Raw genomic sequence first — 24,070 nt, forward strand, 5'->3', positions numbered from 1 at the left:
CATATTTCCGTTAGAAATAACTTGATCCATATATTAGAATTATAAAGGATATAATTGTATGTGAACTATAAGCAAAAGCGTCTGAGTAATTTCTGAGAAAATTATGCAAAAAGTCACCCCCAAGGATAAATTATCCCTTGTGGATCTTTTCAGTATAAACGAGCTACAGTATGCTATATTGTTAGTTTTTTCATAAAACATTTATTTATGAAATACGAACACAATCGCCTGAGTCGTTCTTGAGAAAATCGCAGGGTAAAACTTACTGTCAAATGTTTACCCTGTGGTTGTTAATGTAACTTAATGTTGGTATACCATTTTTAGATTTTCCGGATGAGGGAATTGTACCATATAGCTAGGTTATTTATGTAACACGTATTTATAAAATATGAACAACAAACATCTCCTGAGTTGTTTTTAGGAAGGTCATCGGGAAAAGCTTACCCCCAAAGGTAAACTCTTCTATCTGTAATTTTGACAGTATATCGAGTAATTTTTAAGCAAATCGTCGGGAAAAATTTCACTGTCAAAGTAAACTATCTCTTTTGGATTTTTCTTTTCGGAACAAGCGAGTTATACCATATTGTAAGATTATTACAGAAAATATTTTTACTGAAATTAGAACAAATTTCAGTAATAACTGAGACAATTGTCCAAAAAAAAAAATCAACCCTTGAGAAAACCACTTCTTCTGTATGTTATCGGAATAAACTATTTATGCTCTATGTTAGTTTATTAATGAAATATTTCTTTACGAAATATGAACAAAATTGCCTGAGGCGTTAATGGGAAAACCATCGGGGGAAAGCTCACCCTAAGATTAAGCTACTCCTTCCAACGAGTTGACATATTGTTAGGTAATTAATGATACGTTTATTTATGAAATGTGGTTGAGAAAATTGTGCAAAAAGAACGCATACCATACAGTAAATTACACCATATATATTTTTTTAGAAAAATTATTCATATGTGGTGGAGATTTGTTAATAAAATATATATTTATCAAAAGTAAATAAAATCGTCACAGCTTTTTTTTTATTTGAGAAAATTGAATTATTTTAAATTTTAATCCTTCAGTAAATTACCCTTGCTTTTAGGTGTCGAAGGACATAAAATTCGAAAGATATTATGTTACTAAAACGTTATGTCTAGAATTCGGTGCAGATACGTTGAACAGTATGGCCTCTATTTGAGTGCGTGTAAAAGCGTGACGAACAGAGAGACAAATAGATGGACAGACATCGAAAAATCATTTTTTTCGCTATGTAGGAGCCATGTAATTTGAATTTATTGAAATCTGGTATTCGGTTTTTATAACTATCACCACACTTTCTTTTTTCGTCGCTCGAATGTGAAAACGAATAGGCCTACACCGACACGTAATGTGATAATTTGTAATCCCAAAAATTTAATTTGTTATGTTTAATCTGTGGTTACTCTATAAAAAAAAAAAAAAAAAAAAAAAAAAATGCATGTTACATCATTTTATTATCAGTTTTTCACGCTACTGTATAATTCGGTACGATTATAGTTAATATTCATGGCATCTTTTGGAAGCATTCGCGTTCCTCACAAAGAGAGCTGTAAAATTTAGTTTTGTTTAAAGAAAGCACTCTTGATTTTTTTTTTCACACAGACTTGCATTAGTTGCACTTGTGGATATGAAACAAAAGGAGAGAGAGAGAGAGTCAATACTTTAAAGAGAAACACACACACAGAAACACTAGAACAGTTTTTTTCTTCATGACAACGAGCTATCGCTGTGACTGTGTTCCTCACGCTGTGTGTAAAGCTGCAGGTTGCTCTTGTTTTGTTTTTTCCTGTTCCTGACTCACAGACACTCGCAGTGAGTTGAAGCTGTGTAAAAACGGAGAGGGAACGGTTAAGCATACCATACCATAAACTAAAAACAATCGCTATTAGTAATAAATAGTAAGCTAATTCTGAATAAATACGTCATCAGAAAAACAAAAAGTTATTTCATTATTATATTATTTCGTTTCTTATTAACATAAAAATTATACACTTTCTACAATGTTTTGTAAAGAAAAAAAATTGAACAGGACCGGATGGGATTCGATCTGGTGTCAAAAAAGTATAAGAATTACTAGTCCGTCACTCTACCCACTTGACCACACAGATTTTCTTTTGTTGCCTATCTTTTTCTTAAGAAATAAATGCTCATGGCTATAGAGCATGTCACTTCCAAACTTAAGACAACAGTTTTTCTCTTTGTTTATATTTTCCGTATAACATCTTGCTTACAGAAGCTAATTTATATTTGGCAGACAATTTACACCCTAGATTTAAGCCAATAAATGCAATATTTTGCTCCAATTTTTAGTTCCTTGATTCAGCTGTTCTCCTACTAATCTTGTTATTCCCTCTGCAATCGTGCTGTGCTACTCCAAAAATTCCCTCGAAAACATTATTGCCAGTATACACAAAACCGAACATAATTTTGTTTTTTGCTTATATTTTTATTATTTTATTATATTTTTTGGAAATATCTCCTTAGATGGATTGCTTTCTATTATCTCCACGTACTAATAACTGAAGTTTACCAATAAACATATGGAAAATGGAATAATTGCGAAAAATTGTGAGTTACAGTATACGCGCAATATGTTTTGCGCATGGGAGTACATTTGCTTTGTCTTTTACTTTACTATTTAAGACATTATTTGTTAAGAATGTAGAATTCTCCGTCAGTAACGATGAGACGCAAGTGTGTATTTTACTCACATCTCTCGCACGAAAGAGAAGAGGACCGACCCTTAAGCAACGTAGTAGTTTTATACGTTGAGTATACTAATTTGTTTGGATAATATGTAGTGGCAACACTTTCTCACGTCAGAAGGTTGTGTATAAGATTTCCGTAGCTGATAAGGAAATGTGTGGCGATGAAGTATGGCGAGTTGTAACGGCTTTGTGTTATTCAGTCAATAGCAGCAGTAGCGTAAAATAGAGAAGGAAAATGGAAGCGCCATAACGATACGTTTCGGAAAGACGAATAACGTGGGTTGATTTAAATTGAAGTGGCACGTGAGTGATTTAAATTGAACTTCACAACAATGTTTTCAAAGACTTCATGATGACCTTTTCGCCAAAATGGAGAAACGACTTCGCGGGAAGCACTACAACACAAGAGAAACTACCGTTAGCGTACGCGCCTTTGGGGTGGTAGATCCAAGTTCGATTCTCGGCGAGAGCTGATGTAGTTCGGATCCCACGTTAAGCTGTAGGTCCACGTCCCATATAGCCTCGCTTCTGAGAGGGACGCTAATAAATGAAATGAAATCAACAAGAGAAACTTATCATCCGCGCTGTATGGCGGTCCCTGCGGTACATCGACAAAGATTGACGCGTTGACAGAGAACAACACTTTCCACCCGTGTGATGTGACAGAAGGTGATAGAGATGAGAGACAATTAGATTTGAAAAAGTGTAACAGATATTCTTCTGTACATAAAACCAGATAAGAATTATAACAACGTTGATATTGCTTTTATCCGGCCGTTGTAGATAAATAAAGTCTTTACCTTGCACTTCGGGATAACAGACCTTCATTGTCATTAGTCCTAATCCTAAAATTACAAGTGTTTGTCAAATAGCATTCGTGTACTCATATCTTTCATACTCTCCTCTTTAAAGAAAAGTTTGCGTGCTTTATATATATATATATATAAGCAGTTTTCTGAAAAGAATTAGTTTTCGAAAAATACAGTGTTATTTTCAAAAAAGGGTTTTTTACCGAATGGCTTAAACCAGTCAACCCTCTTTTTGAGAGGAGTATCATGGAAGCGTGAAGGAAAAAGAAGAAGAGAAGTGCATTTCATGGAAGAAATAGAAGGGAATGATTTTTATGCCTAAACGAAGAGGTTAGAGGGAAACCATAGATTATGAAATATTTTAAATGTGCTGCAGGTGATCTGGCAGTTACAGAATAATAATGATGTCTTTTGTGAATGTGTGTGTCAGTGTAATTTTTGCTTTTGTGCTTTTATTCTTGAGTTCAGATAAAATATACTTTATAAAAGCATGTGTATACTCACCAGTTTAGTGTAGTTTCTTACATAGGGACAATAATTTCAGCCATTTGAATGTAGCCTTCAGTAGGTCCTTCCGAATGTGTCTTCAAAGTGCTCACCACATTTCTTGGAAAGCGGCGATCCTTAGTATTTAATCCTGATTTATCATTCTAAATTTTAATTATAAGAAGATTCTGTTTAGTCTGAAGAATTATGGATCTCCTATATTCGAGCAAAATGTAGAAGTAATTATATATCGTACTTAAACAAGCAGCCTACTTCACTGTAAGAAGACCACCATATTTTGTATTCTATTTCCAAAAGCGTCAGTGATACCAAATCATATTTTCATATTAATTTTGAAATTCCTAGCGTCACTGAATTAATGTGTTGTTTATTTTCGATCGATTAGGATTAGGATTTAGATTTCTGGGCTTCCGGTATCTAAGGCCATTTAGCCTGTCACGTATGAGAGATGACGTTTCTCGGCGAGCACACCATCCAAGGAAAGGAAGGAAAGAAACAGTCTGGGACCTATAAGTTAGGTACCACCCCGGCATTTGCCTGGTGGGAATGAGGAGAAACCTCATTCAGGGTGGCTGGCCTGAAAAAGCGTTTTACACTTTTTCGACCGAGTGCTCCCACCAGGAATCGATCCCGGGATCGCTCACACTTATTTTCGATTGAAGGAGATTCAGAGGAATGTTTACGAATTGAATTATGGGATTTCGTTGTTTGTTCAAAATATCTTTGTCTAAACTCAACTTCAGTCCTTCGATCTAATAAAATATAATTCAAATACATATCTTTCCATGATAAGTTTCTTCATGTAAAATTTTCACACCTCCAATAAAATGTTTGGAATCACACAAATGCTTGGCAACATTTGCACCTTTTGTAACAGAATATTTATGTTAGTCTTACTTTAGTAAAGGACGTTGTTTGTTCGTTGTATATAATTATTTATGCATTTGTCGTGATTTTAGTGAATATAGAGTTTTTCATTGTAAACAGGAATTTTACATAATTAAATTACGGTGGTAAATCGAATTCATATATTAATGATGGTTGTCTTGAAGAAAATGTGATGAGCATTTTGGACAAAAACTACTATCTAAGAGAAACCAGGGGTAAAAATGAGGGGGAACGCATAGGAATGTTGTCCTCCTACTTCCAAAAAGTATCTATGCGTCCCCCACTTCCTAAAAAAAATACAAGGATAAAGGTAGGTAAGGGGGACGGCGTTACATCTTGCATCCCCCTACCTTTTCAGGTCCACTTTTACCCCTGGGAGAAACCTGATAAAGGGCACAGTTAAGTACCCAAAATTATTGTTTTACGTAAGAAAGTATACCTGATTGATGAGTGCTAATGGATGCTATAGAATGCATTTTCAATATTTAAAAGACAAAGGTGTCTTACTGACATCCTTGTGATAATTTTAACACAAACGGTTTCAAGACTTCTTTGGCCTCTTCTTCAGTGTGAAGTATTCCGCTACGCTACTAAACTTAAGACATGATGAAGAGATTCTTCACTGTGTGAAAACTTGTGGTCGGCAATTCAAGGACCGATCACTTTGGATTGTGATCGTCAGTTGAGTCATTTGCAGTATTGGTCATCAAATGGTAGCAGAAAAGATCCGGAACTCCAATCAGAAACAAGTGCTCATTAAGGGGTCATGTGGACATAGATTTAATAAAACCGAGGGAATCCATCATTATTGAGGACCAGTGGAATACCTGGGAGTAATCTTCAAACAACACGAGACAGAACTGGCCAGTGTCACAGTCTTTGTTTCATTAATGATCAGAGCTCTCAGCTCTTTGTGATTTTTCATATATTATAAATAACACTTTTTATAGTATTATTTCACGTAAATATTTCTCTCACCATAATATTTGTTTCCTTTTGCTGTTAATGATCATTGCGATTGTGTATGACGAACACGAAATAGTTGGCGCGAACACCTTTGCTAGCTATTGAGGCGGTGTTACCCTCATATTCACAAGAACACAACGGTTATAAGCCGATATCTCGAATAAAAGGCTGCACTTCCAAGTACTGTAGGACGTAAAAGAGAAATATTTGAATTTATTGTCCTGCATTACTTGGAAGTGTGAAATAATATTTACAGGTTTCCTTTTATTGGTTCCTGCAATAAGCATAATGGAACTTATAGTTTCATTCCAGGTGTGTGTGTATCTGGTACTTCATTTCTTGGTAGCTACCGAGCGGATCTGAACGAAATTCTATGAGCAAGTAGTCCGGCAACAGAGGCTGTGTTCCTTAGCTTTGCACGCCAGGAACTTCTGAATTTAGCTCATTGACTGGATTCCGCTTGCTCGAGACATGGGTTTTAACATCATGTCATACTACACACTGAAGTAAGTCCCAGAGAAGCTTTAAAACCGTTTATATTATATATATATATATATATATATATATATATATATATATATATATATATATATATATATATATATATATATATATATATATATATATATATATAAAGGAGGATTGTAACGCTTTAAGCCTCAAATTCAAATTTTTTACTCTGAGGCCAGCAGCGTTGACTGGCCTATTGAGTAATACGTGAAATGTGCATAACATTTATGCACATGGCCTCCAGTAGTACAAGTGTGCATAAAATATATTCTCGTAGCGCTTACAGTGTTAAGATCTTTGTCTTTTAAGTATTAAGCTATTATTTTTTAAACTAACTAAATATAATTTTGTTCTTCTTCATGATTCCAGCTTCTTTATGGCCAAAAATCAATAAGCCTTTGAAAGTTATTCAAACAAGAGAAAACAAGTTATCCAATCGATTCTATCCATACGAGGAAATAGAAACAGAAGCAATTCTAACAATTGATGATGATATTGTGATGCTAACATCTGATGAATTGGAGTTTGGATATGAGGTAAGTTTCTCTTCAATTCCTCCGAGACAAGGATTACATACTGCAAAACGAGTAAAAAAGAATAAAAGCACAAACCAACGCAGTTTGATGTTAACAGGAGCATATGTTAGAGCAACATAAAATTTTATTGGCTATAATGAAATTTAATGAGTGAGAAGCTGCGAACTTTATATTCTTCAAAATTTGGATGATTAAATTTCGCACGTATGAAAGGTATGATGTAAGAATAAAGTCAATTGTTTCCACCGTTCTTTTTGAGAGACTGTAGTTTCAACTGTTTGCATGTTCAAAATCAATCACTGAACGTATGGACCACGTTTCCAAAACTTCCACAGTATTAGTAGCGTTTAACAGAAAAGAAAATATGTCCAAATATGAGATATCTGCCATTCAATAGGTCTCATTGAGGTGAAGAAAATGATATGGGTGAGGGTAAATCCTCATGCGTAGTTTTTGAGATAATCGAAATTTTTTGTAAAGCTAAATATTGAACTTTTTTGGAAATTTTCGAATGAAACTGATACTGTAATTTACTGGATTTTTTAGTATTGATAGTGTTACATATTAAGAACAAATATAGAAATGTAGCTAGTAATTTTTATCCATTCTACTAGAAAATTGTGTTGAAAGAACAAAATTAGCAAATAATTATCTACGATATTATAATCATGGATATATATACTAGATAATATACTATACTATACTATAATATTATGATAGATAATGTAATATAATCATAGATATGGTACTAGAAAGTAATAAACAAATTATGTTAAAAGAACAATTTTGGCTAATAATTATCTATGATGTTATATCATGGATAATTATACTAGATAATATACTGTACTATAATATTGTACTAGATAATATACTATGCTATAATACGAGTATTATACTAAATAATATACTATAATCATAGATATGCTACTAGAAAGTAGTAAAAAAATTATGTTAAAAGTACCATCTTAGTTAATAGTTATTTATGATATGCACACTTGTCTATAAATTATATATTCAGACCGCTGTCTGAGGCCTTGGGTCACTAATCCATAAAAAATATTTAAAACGGTCAAGAGTAAAAATAAAAACGAGAATAAGCAGCACTGAGTACCTGCAAATAATTGGCTGTTCGTGTAACCGCTTTCCGTATTCTGTCCCACGTTGTCCTGTCGCTGAGTATTTTCCGGAGACCTGGACTTACCTGGGTAGGACGTTGAAGGACATCTCCAAAAAGGGATTACTAAATTTTCTCCGAATTACCCGCCGGTCTCAATAATAAGATGAGCATTAGGCGCCAAGAGGTTCGGATGTTTCGTCTCGAAAACCTCACGGACGATCAGACGGTCACTCAGACCACAACGCACACAAACATCATTCATACACACAACAAAAACACACTGGATTAAATGACACTATGCTTATGTATTAAAATACTATTGAAAGAAAAAAATAACGAATTAGAAAAATAATCATAACACTCAACACTGCATATGTATAATTATTTCCTTTAATAAAATCACACTTTACTTTCTCACTATACTTTAGCCCTTTGTCACTTTATATACAGAGCGTTCAAAAAGTCTATACACCTGAATTGTCACATATTCAAAGCAACGAGAAAATTATTTTACTCAAAATTTATTATATTTTATGGCATAAAAGCACTATGTACAGGACGTAGCATATACACACACATTTTCACAGCAAATGTTGGAAATGTCCCCCATGAGGCTCCAAACATGCTTGCACACGTTTCTTCTTGTTCTCAAATACTCGCACAAGTTGTTCATGTGGAATGCTATGAGCAAAATCTCGAATAACTGTTTCGAGTTCTTGTAGTGTGTAGGGGTTCCCTTTATAAACAGAATTCTTTGCATATCCCCAGAAGTAAAAAGCCGGAGGAGACAAGTCAGGAGACCGAGGTGGCCACAATCCCTTTGAAATTATTCGATCTCCAAAAACCTCTTGCAGTAATCTCATGGATTGGCGAGCTGTATGTGCTGTAGCGCCATCTTGTTGTATCCAAGCATTACGAATTTCGTCTTCCGTTAGTTCTCCCATGAACTGGTGAATAATTTCACAATAACAAGTTGAATCTATTGTTTGTCTGAAAAATATGTGGCCAACTATTCTTCTTCTGGATATTGCAATCCACACCCCTACCTTCTGGTCATGCAGAGGAACTTCATGTATGACATTTGGGTTTTCTGCACACCACAAACGTGAGTTCTGGGCATTGACGTAACCTGATAAATGGAACCAGGCCTCATCAGTAAAAAAAAAAAAAAAAAAAAAAAAAAAAAAAAAAAATCCAAAACATCGTCAGACTTGTCCATAACAAACCGTGTAAACCATTCACAATACTGCACTCGTTTTACACTGTCGGGAGGAAGTAACTGCTGCACCGCTCTCACCTTATACGGGATAAGACGCAGTTTCTTACGAACCGCCTTTTGTGCCGTACCAACACTTATTGCTTCTTCCTGGGCAAGTTTTCGAAGTGGTTTATAGAGGCTACGTTGCATTGCATCCGATATGTGTAGCATTTTTTCTTCATCGAGCACTGACGGTCTACCACTTCGATCATAGTCCATTACCGTTCCAATGTCTCTAAATTTATCGATCAGTGCCCTTACAGTGTGACGATTCGGAACAGGTGTATCCGGAAACCTAGCTGCAAACTTATCTTTGTCTGTTTGTACTCACCTTGTTCACGGAACACATGTTCAACCAGGAATATTCGTTGTTCCAAAGTTAACACCATTGTTTCAGAGACCGCTAACTAGATGCAACAATCACTTCAACGTCACTTTGCCGACTGGAATCTAAGAAAGGAACTTCACGCAAGGCGATAATATAGCAGTATTGCAAACCTTCGCATAAAATTTTATTTCATGCGACTTTGAATGCGAATTTGACTTGCCACGATTCAGGTGTATAGAGCCTTTTTGAACGCTCTGTATATTAGGATTGAAGATTAAGATAACGATTTCACTAAATACACTTTTCTCACACCATTAATGCACTTGGGGGATTAGCACTGAGGAAAAGTCGCCGGGATAATGCCACGTAGTAATATGGTTGCTGCTCCAAACAGTCCTGAAGAGTCGACACAAGTCTTCAATAAAATCACATAGTCTCCAAAGTGGAATGATAATGTTGGAGGGCGCGTTATAACTGGTACGCACAAGGTGTGTGAACATGGAATTTACTGATTGGGGGCTAACCGTAAGAAAATGTCCTTCACCGGTTAATAGCTTGTGCCCCTTAACACAACAGTATACTTGATTCCCAACGCGACGTGTGTGGTTGCTACTTCGAAACGTGGAGCAACACTCTCCGAACTTAGAGGTTCGAGATACGAGCTGCATTGGTCGAAGGATCAATGTTGGCAGTTCATTCTTAAAAGCACTCAGGTTAAATCACCTGTATGTACATGCAAATAGAACATAAAAAAGAGTTGACGTTAGTATTAGTCCACTGGCCACTACGCACGAGACATTGCGATAACTTAACCGTGAGAATGTTTAGATAACAAACTGGTAAAGCGATGTGGCTGGCGACGATTTGACGCTCGGACACCTGGTCTACTCTGATCTGCTTTAATCTACTGCAATATTTCCATAAACGATTAAGAAAGCACTTAATTCACTTCCAAATAACTGTAGAATAAATATTGTGCATATTAATAAGTCAGGGGAAAACACTGAGAAGCTTCGTTGCTCACTGAAATGTGTTCACCACAAAGCAATATTTTAAATATATATATACGAATGGACGATAGAGACTTCTTTGTTCAATTGCGTGGGAAAGAAGCAATTCCCACCGAAGAAAGAACTTATTTGCGTCGCAGAATAAAGTATAAATCAAAAAATAATTACTGTCTTTACAAAATATACAGAGCATCCACAAAAAAATAGTTCTATAACCTGGTGACGGTTATACTCGCATGACTTCTACTATAGTATCTGGATCTGAAGCATGTATAATTTTAGACAATGGTAAGCGTCTTACATAAAAATAATATCTTACCAAAGCATACATCATATACATTGTCTGATATATTTCCGAAATTGTAAAGCAGATTAAGTAGTAATAAATATTCGCTTTCCTACGATTTTATTTTTATATAAGTTATACGAACTTTGAAAGCTAGAATAAATAGCATTCATTTAATAGGGACCTGCTTTAAAAACCTTTTGTTGTCCAACTTTTTTCCCAAGTCTCGAGATGTTTCATATAAAAATAAAATTAAGGCTTTTAAAAAGTTTCACGTTTCATGGTTGTGCTCGTTAGTCCAAAGGAGACGAATGATAAATGGAAAAATTGGTGGGATAAGAATATGGGATAAAACGAAAAAAAAGAGGGCAGCGGTGGCTCAGTGGTAGAGCTTTCACCCATGGTGCCTGGAGTCCTCAGTTCGATTCCAGCTCGCGTCAAGTAAACTTTGTGGTGGACCAACACCGTGTGCGTGGGTTTTCTCGGGGTTCTCTCATTTCTTCCCATTTTCTTCATTCCACCATTTCATTCATTTCTTATCATCAGTGTCTCTTTTAATCTAGCTGACATAAGCGTGGGACGTAAAACTTAAAGATTTAAAACGGAAAAACCCACGAACACAATATTGTCCCCACACGCTCAGATTGGCGTGGGATCGTGTCATTTCGAATTTTACCGGGGGAGTAGCACAAGACCCTCCGATATAAAGTTTCACTTTTTCATTACGATATTATTTCCCATTCGTTAAAATGTATATAAACCTCAAACTCAGGGAAGGGGCAATTGTCCCTTCTGGAGTCCCAACTGACGCGCCTAGATCGAACCAGGAACCTTAGCATTATAGCCGATCCTTCTACTACTGAACCACCGTGTTCCCTCGTCCGTTTTAATCGTACTAATTTCTGATTAAGATCGTTGGACGATTATCAAAATATAAATAGTGTACTTGTAAACATCGTAAAATATTACGAAAAAAGGGAATTGTCATTACGTTTGATGAAAAATTGTAGTTCATGATCAGTCTTCATGGGTTTACTCTTAATATTGTATTTATTTGTAATGTTAACTTTTGTTGTATATACCGCAGGTATGGAGGGAATTTCCTGATAGAATCGTAGGATTCCCGTCTCGAACTCATGTCTGGGATAATACAACTCAACGATGGAAGTACGAATCAGAGTGGACGAATCAAATATCTATGGTGCTTACAGGTGCTGCATTTCATCACAAGGTTAGTCACAGAAACTGCAATTCTAATTTATCAAAATACTTCTTTTTTCATGTTTCTTTATACCACCGTCATGAAAAGTAGAGTGTAGTTATTGTAATACCATAGCCTGAAACTACCGCGTGAAAACATGATCCTGCTTCCAGTATGACACCCTTATCTGGACGCTTCTCGACTTTTCCTCTGTTTGTTATTTTTTGTTTTCTTTTGTTTTTACTTCTTACTCCGTGTCTGACAAAGCGAGTAACGAAAGTGCTTATAGTAAGTTGCGTATTCTTCACTATTTTCTGGTAAGAATCTATATATACATCATCATAATCAACCATTCTCTGTCCATTGCTAGATGATTTCTCCAGTTTTTATCCACAACCATCTGCCGTAAGCAATTCTTTTTCAGCGTTACTTCGTAGGGGGTTTGGATTTCTTCACCACGTTTCCTAAGTCCTTTCTTGTCTCTTAGTATCCAGTCAAGAATCGCTTTCGTCCATCGATCATAATTTCTTCTTACGATATGTCCAGCCCACTACTGCTTCAGTCTTTTTTTTTTTAATGATAATATCCGTCATTCTTTTTTCCTATCTTTACGGGTGATTCCTAATATACATCTTTCTATGCTTCGTTGTGTAGTCTGCAGACAGTGAATGCTTGTCCACGTCCCCAATCTCTATGTCAAAACAGGCTGGATACATTACTTGAAAATTTTACTTTGTAGACATATTCCGCTTTATGCAGAGTCGTTACGACGTATGATTAGCGTCATACTAAACCACTGACTACTGCAAGAGACTTATGTTAGTCGAATTCTTTAGTATGGCACTAATCGCGCTTCAAAACGACTATGCATAAGGCCCATTGACATTTGAGTTTTCAATATAAAGTTGTCGAATGCCTAATGACGGACAGGCGCTTGATTTTTTCTCTATTTTTCACCATTCTCCAAACGTTTGGCGTAGACCATTGAAAATTTGCATAAACGGTTTTCTTTGGCCCTCAGCTGAAAATAAGTTTTTTTTTTTTTTTCTTTTCTTCTTCGAAATGCATTCCCTAAGGAAGAAAGTGAAGCTGCTTGAAAATATTTTTCGCCATTCATCAGATTTCTGTAAACGTTAGGATAGAAAATTAAAATGTTTTGTGTAAATGTTTTTATTCAGTACGAAGTGTTACGAACTGTAACCCTACAGGGGAAGTTGGTGTTTGTTGGGAGTTAATGTAATCTACTCTTCTTCTTATACAATGTTTATTATTATTATTATTATTATCATTATTATCTGGAGAACTTTTCCTCGATAAGAATCCCTTACAGAAACATTAGGAATTTTGTTTCGTTTATGAGTAAATATTTAATTAGGTCTTCAATATATAGAAGTAAAGAAACAGCTCATAATTTTCATCCTGTTCTTGATGTATTTCATAAGAGTTCTAGGAAGGTGCGTAAATAATTATTTTTTTAATTTTTTAAATAATGTATGAAATTTCCTAGTATTTCTGTTTGTAATTGATTGTCTTTATTTATTTATTTATTTATTGTATTTTTATTAGTTACTGTGTGGATTTGTTATATAGGGTTATGGCACTATATATCGAACACTTAAGGACACTCCTATAAATATTTAATCATTATTTTCTATCGGCGAGGAACACGGCCCTGTTTCAGCGATAAAAATGCAACTGTGTTATTTATTGGTTGAAAACAACCCATTATAACAATTACAATTAACAAATTTGAAACTTGAAGAACATTTAAATAGCAAAGTTGTATTACTTCTTGTATCGAACGGGTTGTGCTATATATCGATCAACGAGGCTTTAATTATCGAACAGGATGTTTTATATATTGAACAGCGGAGTTTAAATATCGAACAGAATATTTTATTTTTAAACAAGTTCACTTTAAGGATAATATGGACATAATTTCATTGTAAACACATTGCAACAGTGGTGTAGCAGCTGCCCCGCAACCTCTGCAGTGCGGGGGCTCCGAGGTATAGGGGGCCCCGAAGTCTTGCGATGAATAAAGATTTAAAGAAGTAGAACTTCAACCTTACTTCTGTCGGCTTTACAACTAGGGCCCCTTCTCTATAATTTACGGGGTGCCCCGCAAAAGTGTGCTACGCCACTGCATTGCAATAATTCTAAAAATATAAACTAAGATAGCAAACGCAAAGAGAAATACATATTAAAATGTTCTATGCTACAAAATATTTGTTTCATATCGTCACTCTTCAGCACAGAGGAGCATCTTACGTTAATCTTGTTTGTTGCCTTTCTTCTTCTTCAGTTCTTCCCGGTATATCTTGGAAGATATTGCATACATTTTCTTCAGATTAAATTGATGGTGTTTCTCCGTGGCATCAGGTAGTTTGAGATACTCTTTGACAAATCATCACTACTACCTGAGGAAGGCGAGCATAAAATTCCGAAGCAATCTCATCTTGATGCAATAATTTTAACTTGTGAATTTTTACTCCAGTTTTCGAAATGACGGCACCTAGAAGATCCTTCTTCGGTGAAGGTGCGTACACATTTAAGCGTTCATTATTCCACGTGAATTCACAATCACTTTCTTAATCTTCGATTTCTTCTTCTGAGCTTGAATCATTTGTTGTTTAGTTTTGATCAGCAATTTAGTTTAATGTGTCTCAGTGTACCGGATTTTAACACTTTTCCAATAAGCATCCAAGTTTGAGTCACGATCACTCTGTTCTCCTTCATCTCGTCTTAGTTTGTTACGGAACATATTAAGAACACGACGATGCATGAATTCTTCCAGACCATCAAGAACGAACTTCAATTTCTGATGAGGAGTAGGGAACAGTTGTTGAGAAGATCAAGGGGTACTCTAGTCACTCTCTTGCTGTGGTTTTTCCACTGGGCTCTTCAGAATATCGGCAACACACTTTCTATAGTCCACAGCAGCAGGGCTTAATGGATAAAGACCACACTTACGAAATGCGATTTTCACAATTTCTGGTATAACGGCATCATCCCAAACTGTCTTCAATTGAAGTGCAAAATTTATCTTCGTTACCGACGCTCGGAAAATTTTGTTTTTCTCATCCTAAAGAGCATTCTTAAATGCTCGTTTCAAGGGTGAAAATACGCCTGTGTCTGCTGGTTGCAGAAGATGAGTGGCATTAGGGAAAAGACAATACACCAGTATTAGATGATCGTGACAATATCCATTGACTTGAAGTGATAGATGATTCCTGTGCACATCAAGAAAGAGAATAACAGGAAGTGTTATTTTACTCAGTCTCTAGCCACGGACTAAACCGTTGGAGGTAAGTCAAAAATGTTGAAGTCTTCATTCAGCCAGTGTCTGTTTTCTCGTAGATCCATAGCTCAGGTACATTATTCTTCATAATTTGCTTAAGTCGTATGTTGCTGTAGATGATCATGGTTTGGGCGCAACGCCCGTCAGCAAGAAACTACCAAGTACCGTTATTCCTTTTCTTTTTAGATGTTGCTGTAATTTGAAGCTGTTCTCCTCTTATACCAGGGTACTTTCCTGAAACCATGTGAAATAGAAAATTGTTTCGTCTGCGTTGAGTCCTCCTTGGATCTCCCATGATTGCACTTCATCTCTCAGATTCAAGATAGCTCGAAAGTGCAGCAAACCAGCCGCGTATTCTCTCTTCCAAAACAGCAGTCCTGCCCTTGCTAGTGGGTTCAGCCTTCTGAGACAGGCAAGGATGTCGTTCCATAAAACACCTGAACCAGATTTTCCCTGGTTTTCCATGCTTGATCGATGTGCTTCTTCCTAAAGACTGTACAATTTCCTGAACAGTGTCCAGCAAATTACTTTTCTTAAACGGAAATCCTCTCTTTGCCATGTTCATTACCCATTCAGAAATTCCCTCTTCTTCTCGTGGACTCAGGAACGGCTTCCGGCCAAGAGCAATCTTAGTCTTCTGACGCGTAGATAATTTATCACTTAAAGTTGTTATAGGAACCTGGAAGGTTCTCGATGCCTGCCTTTGGGATATCATACCGGACCTTACCTGCTGAACAGCTTGTCAAGGCAGATAGCGAATACTGGAGTGGTTTCATTTTATGACAGGTTTGATTCTCATTTTGGGGACACTTTCCTTGTTGGGGTTCTTAATTTTGCCCATTGTCAAATTCTGAAGAGTAGTTAAGGATACTCATCAAAAAAATGTAAACAATTATTTATGATTAACTTCAACTGTGCTTACTAGTCTATACATTGAGGAGAAAGCCCGGGTCAAAAGCCTGAAATAATGTGATCAGCACGACGTAAGATCTCGATTAGATAGTCTCTCTATGACGAAACATTACTAAAAATGGTAAATCTAAATATTTTTTATAACGGTTTGAACCGAAGAACTATAAGATACAAGGTGGATGGCTTACAATTCAGTGTAAAACTCGGTATTCAGTGCAAAAGAGATCAAAACTTAGTTAAATTAATATTTAAAACACCAATAGCCCCTCCAATTACAATAATGTTCGATACAAAAGAACACTTTTCCTTAAAGGAACCTCTTTTATCGAACGGCATTTCGATATTACGAAATGGGTCTCGAATACCGAACACTATTTTCTTTTCCCTTCAAATAAGATGATAGCTGAAAAGTAACATTATAACAAATAAATATACATATATTGATAGTATCACATCGTATTATTAAAAGGATATCTTATAATGATACCATCACACATGGGAAAAAGGATTATTACTGCGGTGCTGCACCTTACAAAAAATAAAGCGATTTCTCCAATCTCCCACCAAAACCACAGACTAGGAAACTTTCCCGCGTTTGCTAATATCGAAACGTATAAGCCTATAGATTTTTATAAGGCGAAGTTTGGAAGGATGTGTTCACAAATTTCAGATAGTACGCAACGTTTTTGGTTTTCTTATTTCTTAACGAAATGACTAAGGTGTTCGGTATTTAGGGGCCGTTCGATATTTACTGCCATTACCCTATATATATTGTACTAACAATTTTTAATCAATTGTGCAAACCCTATATATTTTTTAATTCTGAACATATACACATGTTTGATTTATTTTTTACGGGTGTTACAAAACAATTATTTTAGTCTTTTTTTTAACTTCATATTCAGTAATTATCTGTTTTCTTAATTCCGTATTCCTTATTGTATTTCTAATACTTGTATTTCATTTGTATCTTTATTTTATAATGTATTATCCTAGTACTATGATGTAATCAGTATTGCATGCGCATTTTTTTTCTTTTGGTGCACTAGTGGGTGTATGCTGTTGTGTTGTGGTGGTGACCAATTGTTTCTTGCTCTGTGGAGTTTGCTTTTTTTCTCTCTCACCAGAAAGAACAGCGTTTATAATGTCACAGAGTACGAAATAATGACCATTCGTCGCTTGTATTATAATAGATGTTCTTACTGTGCTAAATTAGGTAATTTCAGGAATCAGAATATCTGTCGTATGCATGTGTAACGTGAGGCAGGAATTGCGTGCTTCACATAGAAAATATTATAGAAGCACAAATGTAGATATAGTAGAAGTCAAAATAACGGCTTCAATTCTCTCGTTCCTTGCGGAGAATGTAGGCTTCATACATCTTCTAGTCTGTATCGATTTTTTTTTTTTTTTTTTTTTTTTTTTTTTTTTTTTTTTTTTTTTTAACCAAATAGATAGAGATGATAAGATTGAGTTAGACATAGCAGTACTTTGCATATTTTTGTATTACAGTATTGGAGTTACATGTATACAACAATGATGCCAGGTGATATCAAAGCATGGGTGGACGAGAACATGAATTGCGAAGATATTGCCATGAACTTCTTGGTTGCCAACATCACAGGAAAGGCTCCGATTAAGGTGAGATAAACAGTTCTTCGGTAAATAATTTAAACATTAAAAGCTAAAATATAAAATTCAAAGCTCAGTGTCCAAGACAATATGTCCCGTAGCATATAGAAGACAGCAGAGCAAATAAAAGGAGATACGTCAAGTACTAGAACAGTAAAATATAAGACTTGTATGATTAACTAGCACACATGCGTGAAAAGGTTCAAACCATTTGTCCTGTACGATAAAGTGAGTTGTTTGTCGCACCGTCCAGTTCTTAAATTCATTAATTACCATTAATTACCTTCATATTACTCTGTTTTCCAATTTTCTTAGTGCTAGTTGCATAACTGATAATAAACTTACAATCCTTAAAGAATTTTTATTGTATTACTTCTATGTAAGTGGCTATGATATATATCGATACTGTTAAAACAGCCGGTAAAGTAGACCACACTCTTTGTCGATACAACAGGGAAAAGTTCCGAAACATATCGCTAGAAGTCGATATAAGTTAGTTTTTGCTATCATGTGGCCTCAATGTTGCCAAAGTCAATGGATTTTCAAGAAAAGCAAATATTAGAGTGCTTATGTTTCGGTTAGCAGACACTTCAAATATTCACAGCAAGAAAAATAAATTTAATTACATAAAAGGCATATTAATTTAGCAGAATTCATAGTATTAAACAAGGTAATTTATTCCTAATGTTTTTGTATGCATTAATTTCGTTTTTCATTTCCGGAGGGTCGTATAATTGAATAAATACGGTATGTTCCATTGATAGTATATAATTATCACTCATCTATCGGTCCGGTACTCATCTATCGGTCTCATAGAACCTGTTCCCATGTCTCCAATGCTTCAATTATCCTACAATCTTTATCTTTATTCACGGGCCGCGGTGGCTCAGTGGTAGAGCGTTCACCTCTGGTGCTTGGGGTCCCGGGTTCGATCCCAGCCCCCGCCAAGTGAACTTTGTGGTGGACAAACACCGTGTGCGTGGGTTTTCTCGGGGTTCTCCCGTTTCCTCCCACTTTATTCATTCCACCATTCCATTCATTACTCATCATCACCGTCTCCTTTAGCCTAACCGGCATAACCGTGGGACGTAAAACTCAAAGATTTCATTTCATTTTTATCTTTATTCAGAAGTGCAAGTTAAAGTATAATTAATGTATTTTTTATTTATTTATTTATTTATTTATTTTTATTTTTATTTTTTTTTTTTTTTTTCAGGTAACTCCACGAAAGAAGTTCAAATGCCCTGAATGCACAAATACCGAAATGTTGTCAGCAGATATTAATCACATGATCGAGCGGTCGAATTGTATTGATCGCTTTGCTTCCGTGTATGGTACAATGCCTCTGCAGACGATAGAATTCCGAGCAGACCCAGTGCTTTACAAGGATATTTTCCCAGAAAAGTTAAAACGCTTTAATCAAGTCGGAAGCTTATGAGCGTTTGTAAATATGTAAATATATTTGTAACTATGTTCCCATCATTGCTGTAAACTGCTGTATATTCATGACATAATAATTAAGTACATATTCAAACAGCCAGCTTCAGTTCTTGAAATTCAAACAGAATGTAAAGAAATCAGTACTTATTATTTTGTCAGACATTTTTATCGATTACTATTGAAGAATCTCTTCGAAATTAAAATAAAATATCAACAAATGCATATGTTCCTAAGTGTGTTATGGGCTTATGATTAATTTGCTACTTTGTTTTTGTCTATCTTTTTGGAAGGAATTCAGTCCAGAAAGTAGATAGTATTTTTTTTCTAAATATAAATCTTGTTACGTATAATATTTGTGTTCCTATTTTTAGTTCACTAAATAAAAAAACTGATCCATAGTATTAAACTCAAGAAAACAAATGTTCGTAAACGAATAGACCGTAGCAATTGAAAGGTTTCGGATTCGATCTGCGTTGCTGGTTGTCCTGGCTGAAGTTCTGCTGGTCATATATGGAAGGTATTGGTACCGTGGCTGCAATGCTCACAGAACATTTCAGAAAGCTTACAATTATTATATTTTTAGCATGGTTCAAATAATTATATATTGAAAGTTATAACTTGTAATAGATAATAATCACATATAGAAAGGGTCATATTAAGGGTATCAGAAAGTTAAACTGTATGTAAAGAAACACATAAAACACATTCTGAAGTTTTAATTAGACGCGATAGAAATATGTTTCAATATATTATTTTATGTAAGCTTTAATATGAAAAGAGTTCACTGAAGAACTTCAACGTAGAATAATACAACACGAAGATAGAAATAATATAATCTGATGTACGAGCGTGTAGTTACTGTATTATCCGTCTTCTTTTAAGTGAAATTGCATTTATAGAACTCTATAAGCTGAAGATGAGAGTCCGAAACGATACTTACGCACTGCAATGTTGGGACCAGTAGACTATTAGAATCCCGGTGTCTTATTTATTTCCGAAATAATTGTGGGCGGAAGTAGTGGATAATATCATCTTAACTTTTAATTTCTCATTGTACAATACACTCTCGGTTATCCGAGGCTCCGGGTTGTCCGAGGTGGTTATTATTTATAAATATTTATTTTTATTTTCAGATTGAACGTAATAGTTAAGTGGTAAAATTCAGAATTTTATACTATAATTCATTGAATTTCATACTGTAATAACTGAATAGAAACATACAGTATTACAATTATGCTTTAATACAAAACTGTACTCAAAACTAAATTTAGTTTTACTTCATGGAAGACAAAGTTTTCTCGGCTTTGCTTGAGTCGTCTGTTGACTGCTCGACAGCGAAAAACAAACACGCATGTTCATGCAGCATCGGACCTTTCCGTTCTCACTCCACGGACCCTCGCCATCCTCGAGTCCTTTTGTGTAGTCACAGCCATCCCCTCCTCTTATACACCTGAGTGCCTGTAATTAAATTTAAATTTAATGTTCGTAAAGTTAAGTGTTGTTCATGAACAGTTCCATTCTTAAAACTGTTTTTGTTTAGAATTATTTTTCTTTAAAATCATTTTCCGATAAACTTAACACTCGATGTATTGATTCATTTACTTGTTTAGAAAGATCTACTTATACACTAACCTCAAAATGTATTTTACCTCCGTATTATCCGAGGTTTTCGTTATTCGAGGTAGCCTCGGTTCCAATGACCTTGGAAATCGGGAGTGTACTGTAACAAGTCAGAATACGTATTTTGTAATTGTGATCAGACTTGCCATATCATAAGTTTGAAAAAGACTTTTGTATTAACTCTTATCCGCAAAAATGGATTTTCCACCTATTCGTCCAATTGTATATATATATAAAATAGGTTCTAATATATCCAGAAGCTATTAGAACTGATGAATTTCTGTTTAAATTGAAATTTGAGTTCGAATGCCATTCAGATCCCTTCAGCGAAACCAGTCTGTCCTAAAAGTTTAAAACATTTCTAAATTTATGAGTAAAGGAAAGAAATAATAATAATAATAAAAACACTAATACGGAACACTAATTAATAGTTAGTAAGTGGAAATCCAATTTGTGGATGAGGAAAAACCTGTAATTAATATTGCTGTAAGTAAAGAGATAACGTGTAAAGAATGGTTATTATGTTATAGGGCTTTAACTTAACTGGTTACTAATGTGTATATGTATATTTGTTGAAAAATTAGATTTTTTATATTATATTGTATTTGCGTTGTTAATGTATAAATGTTACTATGTAATAATAATAATAAATTGTTTGTAAGTAATTATGGTATTTTTCTCTTTATTTACGAGGAATACAGTAATGTGAAAGTCGAGTTAATTTTATTTAAAAAAATGCATGGATCGATTCTTACAATGATTAATAATTGTTATTAAATTTTAATAACAATTTGGTATCTGTAAATCTTCAGATATCTTAAATAGAAAAAGAAAAAAACTATCATATTCATAAGTAGAGAAAATAACTGATTTTATGTTACACCAATTCTCCTTTAGGTGCAAGTTCAAAAATGCATAACCAACCACAATTCGAACCTAGGTCTCCAGCTTACCGTGGCAATGCTTCAATCACTACTCTACCCAGTCCGCTCCTAGAACAACCATAAATGGGAAGTGGAGTAGTTAGCCTAGTGATTATAGCATTTGCACGGTAAGTCGGAGATGCGGCTTTGTATCACGGTCGAATCATGTATATTTTCATTCTTTGTATATTACAGAAAACTAGTCATGTTTAGTACCAGGCAACTTTGAAGAACCGCAGCAGCAGAAGAGGATAAATTTTTAACATAAAGCTAAACTTTTACTGACTTAATGAAGAGTCGTTTTGACAAGTTCGGCAAAACTGTATCCAATGAGCCTTTTTCTTGGAAGCTTGTGTGCGTCGAAATTTGGCACGGGCTTCCCTATATCAAAGATAAGTTTCTTGTGAGCGGCTTCGCAGGTACTCCGGTTGACAACGCCTGCGATAGTTACAACTGCGCTGGCATTCTATGTCCACCATGGTGGAGTGCTGATGGGTGAACGACTGGTGCGAGATGTGGAAGTAGTCGACTTCGTAGATGTGACAGTTTTGCGGGCAGCGAGCACAATCGTGTTCTGAAGTGTTTCACTAAATGTTCGTCCGCTTCCGTACTGCACTCACGGAAAAGGTCTTGGAAGTGCTAGTGAAAGATACTAGGCCGGGTTGGGTAAAAGACTTTAGAAATAGAATGGGGGAGCAACAGTGCTAAGTCGCATGCAGGACGGGCGACTTGTGATGAGTGGAGAGTAAATAGAATGGGAAAGTGGTCACTTGCATAAACATAACCATGAACTCGCCAGGTATGCTGGATATACAACTCTGGACTAAGAATGGTGATATCAGGAGCACTCTGGCCTGAAGTGAAGGCAGCCTAGTCGGAGTACGGTCGTTTGCTAGTAGATAAGTACAGTGGCGTAGAGTCGTGATCAGGTCCGTATCAGCCGTGTTTGTTGCTACATTACCCCACAAAGGGCTCTTCGTGTTAGGATCTTCTCCGATGACAGTGGAGTGTGGGAAGTGGTAAAACAAACGGTTCCACTAGACGGCAGGAATAGATTCCGGGGATGAATAAACGTTAATGAAATTTATAGCTTCTAAACGTATTCCTTGTAATTGAGTGTGTGGAGACATTGGAGGTGGTATCCCAGTGAGAAGAGCGTAGGGAAGTCCTCGTCGAATCCCCAGAGCGATACCGCCGTATTGATCCTGTCGGTCTTCCTGTAGTAGACGATAACCTGGGATGCGTAGTTAGAAATGATGAAATGACCAGACTGTATGTAACGGAAGGCCGAGCAGCCACAGAAGAAGAAGATTGATCAGTGGCAATGGTAACTTCCATAGCTGGACTTGGAGGCTGATGAAATTCTGGCATAGGTAGATTCGGTATCAAGGTTTCAGGCTGAGAGCCGGATGGTGAAGTCAAAGGTGTTCCACCCGATTGGGCGGCCATATTGAATAAGTGCCCCCAAGGAGGCTAATCTATTAGCACTAAACACTACACAGAGTGAGAATAATACAAACACTAAAACACAGCACAAGAGACGGAAAGTCGGTGAGATAGGATAAATCGAAGACGATACGAGAACTGGTACCGACCGCCACCAAGTCAAATTCGTGAATCCCGTGTTAGACTTAGCGTTACATGTTCTATCTGTGTATGGCTTTGCCAAGTGTTAAATCATGCTTGACAGGTGTGTCAATTTACAGGAATCTTAAGGCTAGTCTTATATTATTCATTATTGTCAAGTCTGAAACAAGCTTGCAATCGAGTAACTAGGAAGTTTACTATAGCCTTGGTTAGGTCTGCAACCATACAAATGCAAACTTGTGCAAGTCTTCAGACTTGGCCTTGAAGTTTTGAGTAAGGCCAATAAAAGTCTAAAATGCTATTAGGGCAGTAAATGGGGTTAAAAGTGAATATTGATATTGGTGATATTTACATGTGTAAAGCAATAATAGTCAATCCTATTTTAATAATCTGAAGGAAAGTATTCCATTACTTATCTCTTGTGTTGCCAACAGCTGCGTATTGGAAAAAGTCTTGTTTTCATGTACATGTCAATGCACTAATTAAAAGCAACTGAG

General features: G+C 35.7%; 1 protein-coding gene across 2 annotated transcripts in view; it reads left to right on the forward strand.

The window, feature by feature from the left end:
- Nucleotides 1-21,728, forward strand: part of sotv (exostosin glycosyltransferase sotv) — a 61,599-nt gene extending 39,871 nt beyond the window's left edge. For both annotated transcript variants that reach the window (XM_081758708.1, XM_081758709.1), the window contains exons 8-11: nt 6,792-6,958; nt 12,045-12,188; nt 17,884-18,012; nt 19,220-21,728. In XM_081758708.1, coding sequence (XP_081614834.1) covers nt 6,792-6,958; nt 12,045-12,188; nt 17,884-18,012; nt 19,220-19,441 — 662 coding nt within the window. In that variant the 3' untranslated portion in view covers nt 19,442-21,728. The remainder of the gene's footprint in view (nt 1-6,791; nt 6,959-12,044; nt 12,189-17,883; nt 18,013-19,219) is intronic.
- Nucleotides 21,729-24,070: the final 2,342 nt, after the last annotated feature.

The sequence above is a fragment of the Thermobia domestica genome, chromosome 5 (genome assembly GCF_964235325.1).
Source record: "Thermobia domestica chromosome 5, izTheDome1.hap1.1, whole genome shotgun sequence".
Lineage (NCBI taxonomy): Eukaryota > Metazoa > Arthropoda > Insecta > Zygentoma > Lepismatidae > Thermobia > Thermobia domestica.